General features: G+C 43.9%; 1 protein-coding gene across 1 annotated transcript in view; it reads right to left on the reverse strand.

Annotated features, from left to right (window-relative positions):
• The window catches only part of LOC308676839 (serine/threonine-protein kinase tousled-like 2), a gene marked incomplete at its 3' end in the record, with an annotated part of 74495 nt that overhangs the window by 43387 nt on the left and 16839 nt on the right, over positions 1-14269 (reverse strand). The window contains exons 3-5 of the mRNA XM_081342874.1: positions 7600-7671; positions 5267-5336; positions 4427-4470 (exon numbers count right to left, since the gene is read on the reverse strand). Of these exons, the coding sequence (XP_081199000.1) occupies positions 4427-4470; positions 5267-5336; positions 7600-7671 (186 nt within the window). The remainder of the gene's footprint in view (positions 1-4426; positions 4471-5266; positions 5337-7599; positions 7672-14269) is intronic.

A 14269-nucleotide genomic window follows, 5' to 3' on the forward strand; every position in this document is an offset into this window, starting at 1 on the left:
ACGTTTCGAGGTGAAGGAAATTCTGGATTCCAGGAAACATCATGGAACAACTCAATATCTAGTGGCTTGGAAACACCTCCCCTCCTCAGAAAATGAATGGGTCAGCAAACACCACGTTAAAGCACCAAAGCTGCTTAAGAGATTTCATACAGAATATCCAAACAAACCGAGTTAACATTTACATATGTTTTTTTCTTCTCTTTTCTTTTCTCCCCCGTGTGACGTATCGGACACATCTTTTTTCTAAGGAGAGCGGACTGTCAGAATCCATTTATATCATATTCATAAATGGAATGTTTCAAACATTATCCCATGGATTCTGCCATCTCCCGAAGAGAAGAGAATAAATGTGTATTGAACCGGCAATAGGCATTTCAAAGGAAAGGAGAAGCCTTTTGAACTGGGGAAACAAAAGGGGGGGGGGCTAGCATCTGGCTTTTGTCACGGAAGAGAGCAATAAACATGAAGGGTCCTAACTTCCTTTTTCCCACGAGATGGATGATACGAGAGGAAGGATGGGGGACTGACCAAATGGGGATTAAGGGGGGGTTAAACCGGGAACTCTTTATAAGGGTTTACTTCGTGGAAATATTAAGTCCTGTCTCGTTTCCTACAACCAAGCATGTCATAGTAAAGATTCTTTTTGGAATAGATTTTACTCCAAGAATTTTGTCTTCCTAAGACGTGGTTTGGGGTGGGTCCTGACAATTAATGTGCTTTGATACAGCACTTTGGGAACATCCAACTTCTTTTGCAATTACCTTTTGAGGCTTTCCCTCCTTATGGAGGGTGTCAATGATGGTTTTCTGCACAACTGTCAGGTCAGCAGTCTTCCCCATGATTGTGATTCCTACTGAACCAGACTGAGAGACCATTTAAAGGCTCAGGAACCCTTTGCAGGTGTTATGGCTTAATTAGCTGATTAGCGTGGGACACTTTGAGCCTAGAATATTGCACCTTTTCACAATATTCTAGTTTACTGAGATTGTGGATTTGGGGTTTTCATGAGCTGTAAGCCATAATCATCACAATTATGACAAATCACGGCTTGAACTATCTTGCTTTGCATGTAATGAGTCTATCTCATATATTAGTTTCCCCTTTTAAGTTGCATTACTGAAATAAATTAACTTTTGCACGATATTCTAATTTTTCGAGTTTCACCTGTACATAGCACACACATACAAGAGCTGCTATTGTTATACAGATAGTGAAAGCTGAGAATTAAGAGAAGGACAGGACAGGAAGGCAAAGAGATCCTACTATAGTAACCCTTGAAAATCTATCTGCACTGTTTCCACCAAATAATACAGTGAGGGGAAAAATTATTCAATCCCCTGCTGATTTTGTACATTTGCCCACTGACATAGAAATGATCAGTCTGTAATTTTAATGGTAGGTTTATTTTAACAGTGAGAGACAGAATAACAACAAAAAATCCAGAAAAATGCATTTCAAAAAAGTTATAAATTGATTTGCATTTTAATGAGTGAAATACGTATTTGATCTCCTATCAATCAGCAAGATTTCTGGCTCCCAGGTATCTTTTATACAGGTAACGAGCTGAGATTAGGAGCACTCTCTTAAAGGGAGTGCTCCTAATCCCAGCTTGTTACCTGTATAAAAGACACCTGTCCACAGAAGCAATCAATCAATCAGATTCCAAACTCTCTACCATGGCCAAGACCAAAGAGCTGTCCAAGCATGTCAGGGACAAGATTGTAGACCTACACAAGGCTGGAATGTGCTACAAGTCTATCGACAAGCTGCTTGGTGAGAAGGTGGCAACAGTTGGTGCGATTATTCACAAATGGAAGAAACACAAAATAACTGTCAATCTCCCTCGGTCTGGGGCTCCATGCAAGATCTCACCTTGAGGAGTTTCAATGATCATGAGAATGGTGAGGAATCAGCCCAGAACTACATGGGAGGATCTCGTCAATGATCTCAAGGCAGCTGGGACCACAGTCACCAAGAAAACAATGGGCAACACACTACGCCGTGAAGGACTGAAATCCTGCAGTGCCCGCAAGATCCCCCTGCTCAAGAAAGCACATGTACAGGCATGTCTGAAGTTTGCCAATGAACATCTGACTGATTCAGAGGAGAACTGGGTGAAAGTGTTGTGGTCAGATAAGACCAAAATTGAGCTCTTTGGCATCATCTCAACTCGCCTTGTTAGGAGGAGGAATGCTGCCTGTGACCCCAAAAACACCATCCCCACCGTCAAACATGGAGGTGGAAACATTATGCTTTGGGGGTGTTTTTCTGCTATGGGGACAGGACAAATTTACCGGATCAAAGGGACAATGGACGGGGTCCTGTACCGTCAAATCTTGCGTGAGAACTTTCTTCCCACAGCCAGAGCATTGAAAATGGGTCATTGATGGGTATTCCAGCATGGCAATGACCCAAAACACATGGCCAAGGCAACAAAGGAGTGGCTCAAGAAGAAGCACATTAAGGTCCTGGAGTGGCCTACCCAGTCTCCAGACCTTAATCCCATAGAAAATCTGTGGAGGGAGATGAAGGTTTGAGCTGCCAAACATCAGCCTCAAACCCTTAATGACTTGGAGAGGATCTGCAAAGAGGAGTGGGACAAAATCCCTCCTGAAATGTGTGCAAACCTGATGGCCAACTACAAGAAACGTCTGACCTCTGTGATTGCCAACAAGGGTTTTGCCACCAAGTACTAAGTCATGTTTTGCGAAGGGGTCAAATACTTTTTCACTCATTAAAATGCAAATCAATTTATAACTTTTTTGAAATGCATTTTTCTGGATTTTTTGTTGTTATTCTGTCCCTCACTGTTAAAATAAACCTACCATTAAAATTATAGACTGATCATTTCTTTGTCAGTGGGCAAACGTACAAAATCAGCAGGGGATCGAATAATGTTTTCCCCTCACTGTATAACAAAAACATGATGGGGGCTTCCTCAAGAAAGCGATTTGCGGTATAGCTGCAAATCCAGAAAATCTACTCATGTCTGAACCCTTCTGAGTGGTTTTGACTGCCTTTGTGTATTTGCCGTGTATGTATATATTGTTCTTTCTCTGGACTGCACCTCACAAAAACTGGAAAGAATATATTCGGAAAACGACTGGCTCATCTTATCAAAAGGGCTTACAACTAAAATTGAGGGGGGAGGGGGGCAATCTTCACGACCTTTAGAACCTAATTCCAAACAAAAACCACTACATAACCAATCATATAAGGAGGTAGGGAGTAAAGTGAAAGAAGAAAAAAAGAAAAATGTAACAAAGTAGAGAGTGATGGGAAGGAGGGAAATCCCAGTTACAAAGTAGGAGATATAAGAAACATACCCAAGACCCATAAAGGACTCAAATGCCTATATACCAATGCTCAGAGTTTAGGGAACAAACAGGATGAACTTGAAGTATTAGTACATGAAGGTAGATATGATATAGTTGCCATTACTGAAACTTGGTGGGATGAAACTCATGACTGGAAAGTACTGATGGAAGGATACAAACCATTCAAAAGAAACACACCTAAGAGGAGGTGGAGTTGCATTATATATAAAAGATCACTGCATCTCTACAGAAATATACAAAAACCAAGGATGAAAACCTCCTACAGTAGAATCCATATGGGTTAATATAATGGGGGGGATGACATTGTTATAGGCGTATACTACAGGCTACCCAACCAAACAGAAGAAACATGGAACTGTAGGAAACAGTAGTAATGGGAGACTTTACTCTGATATCAACTGGGAGACAAACTCTGCATCAAGTGGGAGATCGAACAGATCGAACAAAATCAGCAGGGGATCAAATAATTTTTTCCCTCACTGTATATCAGGCATGTCAAACTGATGGCCGTATGCATCACGCCGAAACCGCGCCCACCCCATTGCCGGCAATGGGGAAAAGTTCCGATACGTCACACGACGTCACATGATGTCACACATCACATGATGTCACACGACGTCACATGACGTTGCGAGTTTGACACGCCTGCTGTATATTAACAGATGTATAAATGTGCTCAGAAAGTTCTCAGGATACTATTCTATTCTGTCAAATACTTACAGGTAAGGGATTAGATAAGGAATGTTGTGGTGATGATCGTGCAACAGGTAGCACACTTCTTCCAGGGCTTGTTCCTGGACCACTTCCTCCAGCAAACTAAAGGGAGAAGGAAGAAGGAAAAATATCAGCTACTTCAGGAAAGTTTTGTACAACGAGTCAAATGTAGAAGTACAACAAAATCATGCCTGCAAAGGGAGTAAGCAAAATGATCAAGACAAATTGCCTGGAAAGTTTAATCATATATTTTCAAGGCCCTACTCTTGAGGAGTATACACAGAATTTAGTGACTGTCTCTTAAACTAGTTTAACATATACATACAGGCACTGAAAAACAAAATTCTCTGATATAAGTTGTAAAATTGGCTTACCTCAAAATAGTCACTAATTTTATGCCCCCTTGGAGTAACTTTGCCTGGAAGAAAAAACAAACAGCACTATCGTAATCAAGTGATATTAAATTAAACAACTTGAAAACACTACAATACTTTAGAATATTTTTTTTACTGAAATTGTTTCGATTTTGAGACATAAGCCTGTACACATGGATCAAACTAACTCTAGAAACATGCAACCAAAAATAGCTCCCAGGAGATAAACTGAAACACAAAATTTCCTCTCATGGTTTCCCTTAGCCTCCTCTTAGAAGAATGCTATAAGGAATAGAAGACTAATTCTATAAGGAAAGGAAAAAGAAGGGCACACGCAAGAACAGAAAGAATAAAGAGTGTGCTCATGTAGAGCTGGTCAGTGGAAAGGGGAAAGAAAAATAATGAAGAGACATATGAGGAAGGCATTAGGGAAACAACTTAAAAAAATAGCAACAATGGCAGACCATAGAAACATGAAAAGGCTGCTGAATACAACTCTTGGATTTAAGAGCTTCTGGCTTATCTTTACCAACCATACTATAGCTACAAAAAAAAAGCAGCAGAAGAGACACATTCACTTAACTATTAATTACAGTTTAAATTAACATTCTTTAATTTACTATATTCAATAGAGCCCATTTTAATATAACTTCTACCAGAAATGCTGAAAACAAAAATTACACAATATAGCATAGTGTATTATGTAATTTTATTATCTAATACTGTATAACATAATTTCATGATATATTAGAATATTGTTGCATGTGTTCTGTGTATACCTGCAGAAAACCATCAACTTTTTCGAGAACTCTAATTACAGATCCTAATTACAGGTTCTACCTTGACTGGTCTCAAAGGGTTCACCTTTCCTCTTCCTGTTGCGCTGTTCATTCTGTTTTTTTTCAGTAATCTTAAGGGGGAAGAGTAGAGAAAATCTCAAATGAATTTCTGCAAACATTGAAGGATTTAAGGTTGCAACTTTTTAAAAAATGATATATGGTTATCAGCAACTCTTCCACAGGTATTTTAACTTTCAAAACAGGTTACATTTCCCTTTTTGGCATTTTTAGATGCAATTGTGGAACACCATACTCAACAAACAACCAATTACTGGACAGTGTAAATTAATTATTTAGTTAAGCTGCTGCAACAGAACTGAGTTAAACATATATTTTTTCACTCCCAAAGATTAAGACATTTTTGGTCAAAGTTATCTGAAATACAGGTAGTCCTCAACTTACAACCACAATTAAGAACAAAATTTCTGTTGCTAAGTGAAACATTTGTTAAGTGGGTTTTGCCCCATTTTACGACCTTTCTTGCTACAATTGTTAAGTGAATCACTGCAGTTCAAGTTAGTAACACGGTTGTTAAGTGAATCTGGCTTCCCCATTGACTTTGCTTGTCAGAAGGTTGCAAAAGGGGATCACATGTCCCCAGGAAACTGCAACTACCATAAATATGAGTCAGTTGCTAAGCATCTGAATGTTGATTGTGTGACCATGAGGATGCTGCAATGGTCATAAGTGTGAAAAATGGTCATAAGTCACTTTTTCAGTGCTGTTGTAACTTCAAATGGTCACTAAATGAACTGCTGTAAGTCAAGGTCTACCTGTAGTTGCAGCATCTTGTGTTCACACAATCAAGATTTGTGACATTCCAAGCCAGCTTTGGACAAGCAGTCAATTGGGTAAGCTGGATTCACTTAACAACTGTGTGATTCACTTAATGACCACAGTGATTCTCTTAACAACCACAGTAAAAATGGTTGTAAAATTGGGTCTGGTCAAGTGATGACTTGCTTAATGACATCACTTAGTGAGTGAAGTTCTTGTCCCAATTGTGGTCATAAGTTGAGGACTAAATGTAGCAGGAAATTAAATTGCTCAAAAAGTTATTTATTTATAACTGATATAACAGAAACGTGTTAACTATTTTGACATGGATGAAAACAACTGGAGTGTAACCCAAAGATGCTTTTTCATGAGGCAACTGGACTTTCTTGTTTTTCTTTGAAGACGTTTCGCTTCTCATCCAAGAATTTTCTTCAGCTCTGAAGAAGCTGAAGAGCTGAAGAAGCTTCTTGGATGAGAAGCGAAACGTCTTCAAAGAAAAACAAGAAAGTCCAATTGCCTCGTGAAAAAGCATCTTTGAGACAATTATGAACTGGATGACTGAGAATTTCCATAGACAACTGGAGTGTAAGTTATCCTTCTTGCTTAAATTTTTTGCTTCATTCTAATGTTTTCAGACAACATTAAAGGAAAAATTATCTCAATCAAGGAGAAAATTTAGCATATGCTATTGTTTTTCTCCTATCATTTGAACTGGCTGTAAACTACACTTGGGCCCCATCTCCCACCAGGAAATTCTTTTTTTTCCCACTTATCCTTTCCATATTTTTTCTATCTTGAACTATGTCAGATTGGATCAGTCCTAAAGATGTGAAAGCCTAGGGGCAAAAACTATATTTTCTTATTTTTCCTAATCTCCTTAAAAAACTGAAGAAAATGAACTATGAAATATTTAATATTTCCTTTTTAAATGGTACAAAAAAGATAAAAATGCAAAATAAATTATATTAGTTGTAATTTATTTTATGTAAAATATAACAATTCAAAAAATAAGCTAAATGAAATAGAGAAGCCTGTCACAAAATGTTTAAATTTTAGCAAATTCACACTTTTAGAAAGCTGTATAAACAGAAACTGTTGATAGTGATACTACTATAAGACTTGTTTCTGCACAAAATATTCCTAAAAATTAACAGTTCCTTTATTCAGAATAGATAAATCTGTTTTAGTATAATATGGGTGGTATTAGCTTTATTGCCTTCCTACTTATTCTAACTTGGCAAAAATGAAAATGTATTTGTAACTCCATTTGTTAAAAAAACTAAAAAGTGTCCTTATATACAAATAGTAAAATTTTAATTATTGTCTCAAAAAATACCTTTCTGAGAAACCAAGTTTTGCATGACACATTTTTTTCAAATTAACAAAGTAACTATATAAGATATTAAAATAATAATGCATATACTTTAATTTTCTCCCAAATATTCCTTTTCTGCAGGGATCCTCCCTGCCAAGTCACAACTTGCCTTCCTTGTTTCAAAATCTTTGAAAGTTTTACAGCTCTATGAGGAGCGTTTGGAAAATATCACTTTAAGTTACCTCCAGCTCCTTGTCACTCAGAGAACCCACACTGCACAAACTCTGATTGGAAGATTCACTGTTCAAGGGACCCTAGTGTAAAGGAAAGGAAAGAGTATTATCAGAAGGAAATGTTGTCTTCTTTAAATCAGCTGCACATTTGTATTCATCTGAGCATAAAAGTTATTGATAATTAAAATATAAATTATGACAATACAGATTGTTAGTTCTCCTTCTAGTACAGACATGTTAAACTCGCGACGTCACGTGACATCGCGCAACGTATCGGGAATGTTTTGCCATTGCCAGCAATGGGGTGGGTGCGGCTTCCGCATGACATGTCCAGCCCGCGGGCCGGCAGTTTGACACCCCTGTTCTAGTACAATGGCCAGCATTTTCAAAACCTTAGATCAGTGTTTCCCAAACTTTTTCTTTCATTACCCCAAACTGCTCATCAAAAAATCTTTTTACCCAATGAAGGTAAAACACTTTAAGTCAATTTAAATTTCCCTGTTGTGATTGGATAATGGGTTTGTGTGTCATTACCCAAAGAAAAACCACTTTTGATATGGGATGCAAATAAACTTGGAATCATTTCCAGGGCAATATATGATAGAAACAGAACACTCACTCTACAGGTGAAACTCGAAAAATTAGAATATTGTGCAAAAGTTCATTTATTTCAGTAATGCAACTTAAAAGGGGAAACTAATATATGAGATAGACTCATTACATGCAAAGCAAGATAGTTCAAGCTGTGATTTGTCATAATTGTGATGATTATGGCTTACAGCTCATGAAAACCCCAAATCCACAATCTCAGAAAATTAGAATATTGTGAAAAGGTGCAATATTCTAGGCTCAAAGTGTCCCACTCTAATCAGCTAATTAAGCCATAACACCTGCAAAGGGTTCCTGAGCCTTTAAATGGTCTCTCAGTCTGGTTCAGTAGGAATCACAATTACGGGGAAGACTGCTGACCTGACAGCAGTCATTGACACCCTCCATAAGGAGGGAAAGCCTCAAAAGGTAATTGCAAAAGAAGTTGGATGTTCCCCAAGTGCTGTATCAAAGCACATTAATGGAAAGTTATGTGGAAGGGAAATGTGTGGAAGAAAAAGGTGCACAAGCAGCAGGGATGACCGCAGCCTGGAGAGGATTGTCAGGAAAAGGCCATTCAAAAGTGTTGGGGACTTTCACAAGGAGTGGACTGAGGCTGGAGTCAGTGCATCAAGAGCCACCACACAGAGACAGATCCTGGACATGGGCTTCAAATGTCGTATTCCTCTTGTCAAGCCGCTCCTGAACAACAAACAATGTCAGAATCGTCTTACCTGGGCTAAAGAAAAACAGACCTGGTCTGTTGCTCAGTGGTCCAAAGTCCTCTTTTCTGATGAGAGCAAGTTTTGCATCTCATTTGGAAACCAAGGACCCAGAGTCTGGAGGAAGAATGGAGAGGCACAAACTGCAAGATGCTTGAAGTCCAGTGTGAAGTTTCCACAGTCTGTGTTGATTTGGGGAGCCATGTCATCTGTTGGTGTTGGTCCACTGTGCTTCATTAAGTCCAGGGTCAACGCAGCTGTCTACCAGGAGATTTTGGAGCACTTCATGCTTCCTTCCACAGACGAGCTTTATGGGGATGCTGACTTCATTTTCCAGCAGGACTTGGCACCTGCCCACACTGCCAAAAGCACCAAAACCTGGTTCAATGACCGTGGGATTACTGTGTTTGATTGGCCAGCAAACTCGCCTGACCTGAACCCCATAGAGAATCTATGGGGCATTGCCAAGAGAAAGATGAGAGACATGAAACCGAACAATGCAGAAGAGCTGAAAGCCGCTATTGAAGCATCCTGGTCTTCCATAACACCTCAGCAGTGCCACAGGCTGATAGCTTCCATGCCACGCCGCATTGAGGCAGTAATTGCTGCAAAAGGGGCCCAAACCAAGTACTGAGTACATATACATGCTTATACTTTTCAGAGGTCCGATATTGTTCTATGTACACTCCTTGTTTTATTGATTGCATGTAATATTCTAATTTTCTGAGATTGTGGATTTGGGGTTTTCATGAGCTGTATGCCATAATCATCGCAATTATGACAAATCACGGCTTGAACTATCTTGCTTTGCATGTAATGAGTCTATCTCATGTATTAGTTTCCCCTTTTAAGTTGTATTACTGAAATAAATGAACTTTTGCACAATATTCTAATTTTTCGAGTTTCACCTGTATTTATTAGACAAACTTATATAGTTGCCTAGAGAATCAAAACCACATCATAATTAAAACAACTAAAACATTGAAACGCTAATAAAACTTGAATCCAGTGATCACAACATGGTGGCTGCATCAACATCCCAGCCCCAGTGCCTGGGAGTCAAATAAGGTCTTTACTGCTTTCCTGAAGGTCAACAAAGTTGAGACCATCTCTGAGGTGGAAGCTGCTACACAAAGCAGGCACCATTTCAGAGAAGACACATTTTCGAGGCCCCACCAGGTGACACTGTGGGGTGGGCAGGGCAGGCAGCGGGGAGGCAGCAGCAGCAGCTAGGGATATCCCATTTTCATGCACACATGCCATCCCCAGCCTCTTTGGCCTGGAGCTTGGTGTGGCGGCAAAGGGTGCAAAAATGGGACTGCCCTGGCCACCTCCTCCCCACCTCCCTGCCTCCCCTCTTCAGCCTGGAGTTTGGCACAGCAATGGCAGTGTGTGTGGAAATGAGACACTCCGCCCACCACCACCTCCCTGCCACCTGCTCCGCTCACCACCACCACTGTCCCTGGCCTCTTCGGCCCAGAGCTCGGTACAACAGTAGCAAATGGTGTGAAAATGGGATGCCCCCAGCCACCGTCTCCCCACTGCCTGTTATTCCCAGCTTCTTTGGTCTGGAGCTCGGCATGATGGCAGTGGCAGTGGGAGGCATGAAAATGGGAAGCCGCCACTGCTCTGCCTACTTGCTCACTCGGCTCTCCCTCCAGCTACCTGCGGCAAGTTTCAGAATGGGAAGGACCAGTGGACTGGAGGCATTTTGCAGTAGGCAGCAGTCAGCCAGTTGAGCAGCCATGGAAGAGAAGGTGTGACCTGGAATGGCAGGCAGAGGAGCTGGCTGGGGAATGGGAGTGGAACCCCCAGGCGAGGTCCAGCCAACTACTGACAGTCATGCCGAGCCTGTCATCTTGATCCACCCTGAGGGCAGCAAGTACTGCAACTGGGGAGGCAGCCAGCCCCCAGGGGATTGCCACTTCTCAGTCCAGTGCGAGCCTGCAACCTGGGGCTGCCGGCCCTCCACCAACTGTCGCCAAACTGCCCAGCACAGCCAGCCAGCCATTGCTGCAACTGCCGAGACCAGCCACTCAACCTGGACCTTTCCTCCTTGCAGAGGAGTGGGTCCCAGAACATTGGCCTGTGCTCACAGCCCAGCAGCCCCCATCGCTAAAAGCAACCTTTGATGGGACTCCAGAGAAGCTGGCCTTCTTCCTGAACTGGGTGTGGTCACACCTGGACTGGTTCAGCCAGATGTATCCTGACAACGAGGCCTGCATGGAGGTTACTGTGGCAAGCCTTGAAGGAGAAGCCGTGGAATGGGTGGTCGCCCTACATGACGAGGGAGCACCCGAGCAGGGAGACTCGGATGCATTCCTGGGAGAGCTCAGGGCCCTGTTTGGCGACCCCACGCAAACCTGACATGCTTAGACTGAAGTCCGAACCATCAGGCAGGAAAGCAGAACCGTAGCGGAGTACATCACAGAGTTCAGGAAGGGAGACTAAGACACTGGCCTGAAGGACTCCTAACCCAGTACTTCCAAGAAAGGCTGAGTCATGACCTGTTCCACTTGTGCCTTGCCCGAGGGATCCCGGACCGGCTCAACAATTGTACCAGCTGGTCACCACTGTGGAGCTAGACCTCACATTGTACAAAAATCACAAAGGGTTTGAGACGTGCCAAAAAGGGGGCAAGAAAGGCGCGTGGTAGGAGGAAAGCAGCTGGCCATGGTGTCCCCTGCTTCTGCTGAAGCTCCGAATTCCACTGCAGCCAGGAGGGCCATCAGGCAGCGGTATGCCCAGCACCAATGTCCAGAGCGGGTCCCACTGCCCCTCCCCCTCCGAAGCCTGAGAGGCCACCGAAAAGAGGAAACGAGAAATCGTGAGCTGCAGCCCAGGTTGTTGAGGTCTCCCCCTCAAAGAGCGAGGGGGATGGAACTCCAACCGAAAAGGAGCCGCCAATGCTCCTCTATGACAGCGAAACTGAGGGAGAGGACGACCCAATGGTGAGTGGACCTGTCAACCACCTTGAAGTTAGGGTAGACCTCAAGGCATTCCGCTCAGGGGCGAGGGGGATGGTGAAGGCCCTCGTAGACTCAGGCTGCTCCTGTTGCCTAATTAATCAAGCCGTGGTGCAGAGACTAGGATTACATGTGAGGAAGCTCAAGAAACCTGTCAAGTTTGAGCAGGTTGATGGCACGCTGATATGGAGCAAAGCCACTTCCAGGCCATATGGTGGCCAAATGTCCAGTTAAGGCACCCAAAGCAGCGGCAAGAAACAGGCAGGGCCCGGCCTAGAGGGCTCCATAGGTTGGGCTCACTTGGTAACAAACCAGCCACCTCCACCACAGTCAACTCTTGTGAAGCACCTCATGTTATCAGCAAGTGTGTTCGTGCCTGATCAGGGAGCGGTGGAGATCCAAGCCCTGGTGGACTTTGCCGTGCAATGGTCCATTCCCCAGCAGCAGGTGTCACCGCCGGTCTTGGTGGAGACGACTGACGGTCAGCCCCTTTGTTCAGGCCCTGTGGTTCCTGCCACCAGACCCCTTCAGATGCACATTGGGCCACATGTGGAAGAAGCCGTGTTTTATGTTGCTGTAGTGCCTGACTTCCCGGTGGTGCTGGGGCTGGAGTGGTTATGGGCTCATGATCCGCATATCATGTGGTCGTCTGGGGCAGTGCGGTTCCCCGGCAAGAAGTGTGCCACCCATCAACTGCATGCCTGCGCAGGGGGTGTGGCTATACACGTGGACCTGGACCTACCTGCGGAGTTGGTGGACTATGCCAATGTGTTTGGGGAAAAGGAGGCAGATTGGTTGCCCCCGCATTGGTCTTATGACTGCCCGATTGATTTGGTGCCCGATGCCAAACTGCCAGTCGGCCGGATTTACTCCCTGTCGGAACCGGAGTTGATGGCATTACAGGACTTCATAGCGAAGAATCTTCGGAAGAGGTTTATCCAGCCTTCTACCTCCCCGTTGGCTGCACCAGTGCTCTTTGTCAAGACTTAGTCGGGGGAGCTGCGACTGTGCTGTGATTATCGGAAATTGAATGCAATCACAGTATGGAAGCGGTACCCACTTCCTCTCATCCCTGAACTGATCGAGCGGCTTCATCAGGCCAAAGTCTTTACGAAGCTGGACCTGCGGGGTGCCTATAACCTGGTTCGAGTTCGGGCCGGCGATGAGTGGAAGACGGCCTTCCGGATGCATTACGGCCACTTTGAATATACTGTGATGCCGTTTGGTTTGACCAACGTGCCCGGCGTGTTCATGCACTTTATGCATGACGTCTTCAGGGATTGGCTGGATCAGTTTGTCGTCTACCTAGATGACATCCTGATCTACTCGTCCCCGCAAGATCACTGGAAACATGTGTGGCTGGTGCTACAAAGCTTGCAGGACAACCACCTACTTGCAAAGCAAGAAAAGTGCCAGTTCGCACAAACGATTGACTTTCTAGGTCATTATATTTCGCCTGCCGGTATGGATATGGACCCGGAGAAAGTGAAGTCACTGCAGGCATGGCAACCTCCATGGCAGGTGAAGGACGTGCAGCGACTGTTGGGGTTCGTGAATTATCTCATGTTTTTTCCCCACTTCGCTGCCTTGACTGCTCCCCTTTCCAATCTGCTCATAAAAGGGGAAAAGTTCTGTTGGGGTGCTAAGGAGCAGGGAGCCTTTGATGTCCTGAAGGCCGCCTTTGCCTCCAAGCCCATCCTTAAGTATCCTGATCCATTCTGGCCATTCGTAGTGAAGACGGATGCATCGGATGTGGCCGTTGGGGCAGTACTCCTACAAGCCTATGCCCCCGCAGGCATCTTGTTCCTATGTGCCTATTATTCCTGGAAGCTGTCGGCTCTGGAGCAAAATTACACTATATGGGACAAGGAGCTGTTGGTGGTTAAGGTTGCCTTTGAGACATGGCAGCACTATCTGGAGGGGGCTCGCCACCAGGTCAAGGTTCGGACGGACCATCACAACCTAGAACATTTACAAATGACCCAGACACTGAAACAGTGCCAGGTGTGATGGTCACTATTTTTCACTCAATTCGATTTCCGAGTGACCTATGTTCCTAGTGGGTGGAATCAATGTGCTGATGCGCTGTCCCGGAAGCCCGAGTATACCCGAAGAGAGGACAAAAATCCCACCTCAAACGGTGATTCCATTGGAGTGGTTTGCGGCCACCGAGGAGCCCATGGACCTCTGAGCTAGGATTCAGGAGGTGCAGCGGCAGGATGCCTTCGTGACAGCTCGTCATTGGGAGCTGGATGGGGACGGGAGACAGGAGACCCCTTGGGCATATACGGAGGACTTGTTGCAGTTTTGAGACCGCATCTACATACTTCGAGGACCCCTTCATGGCCTCATTCTACGACAGTGTCATGACAACCCAGCGGCAGGCCACTTTGAAACACTGCA

This window comes from Vipera berus (assembly GCF_964194415.1).
Source record: "Vipera berus genome assembly, chromosome: W".
Classification (NCBI taxonomy): Eukaryota; Metazoa; Chordata; class Lepidosauria; order Squamata; family Viperidae; genus Vipera; species Vipera berus.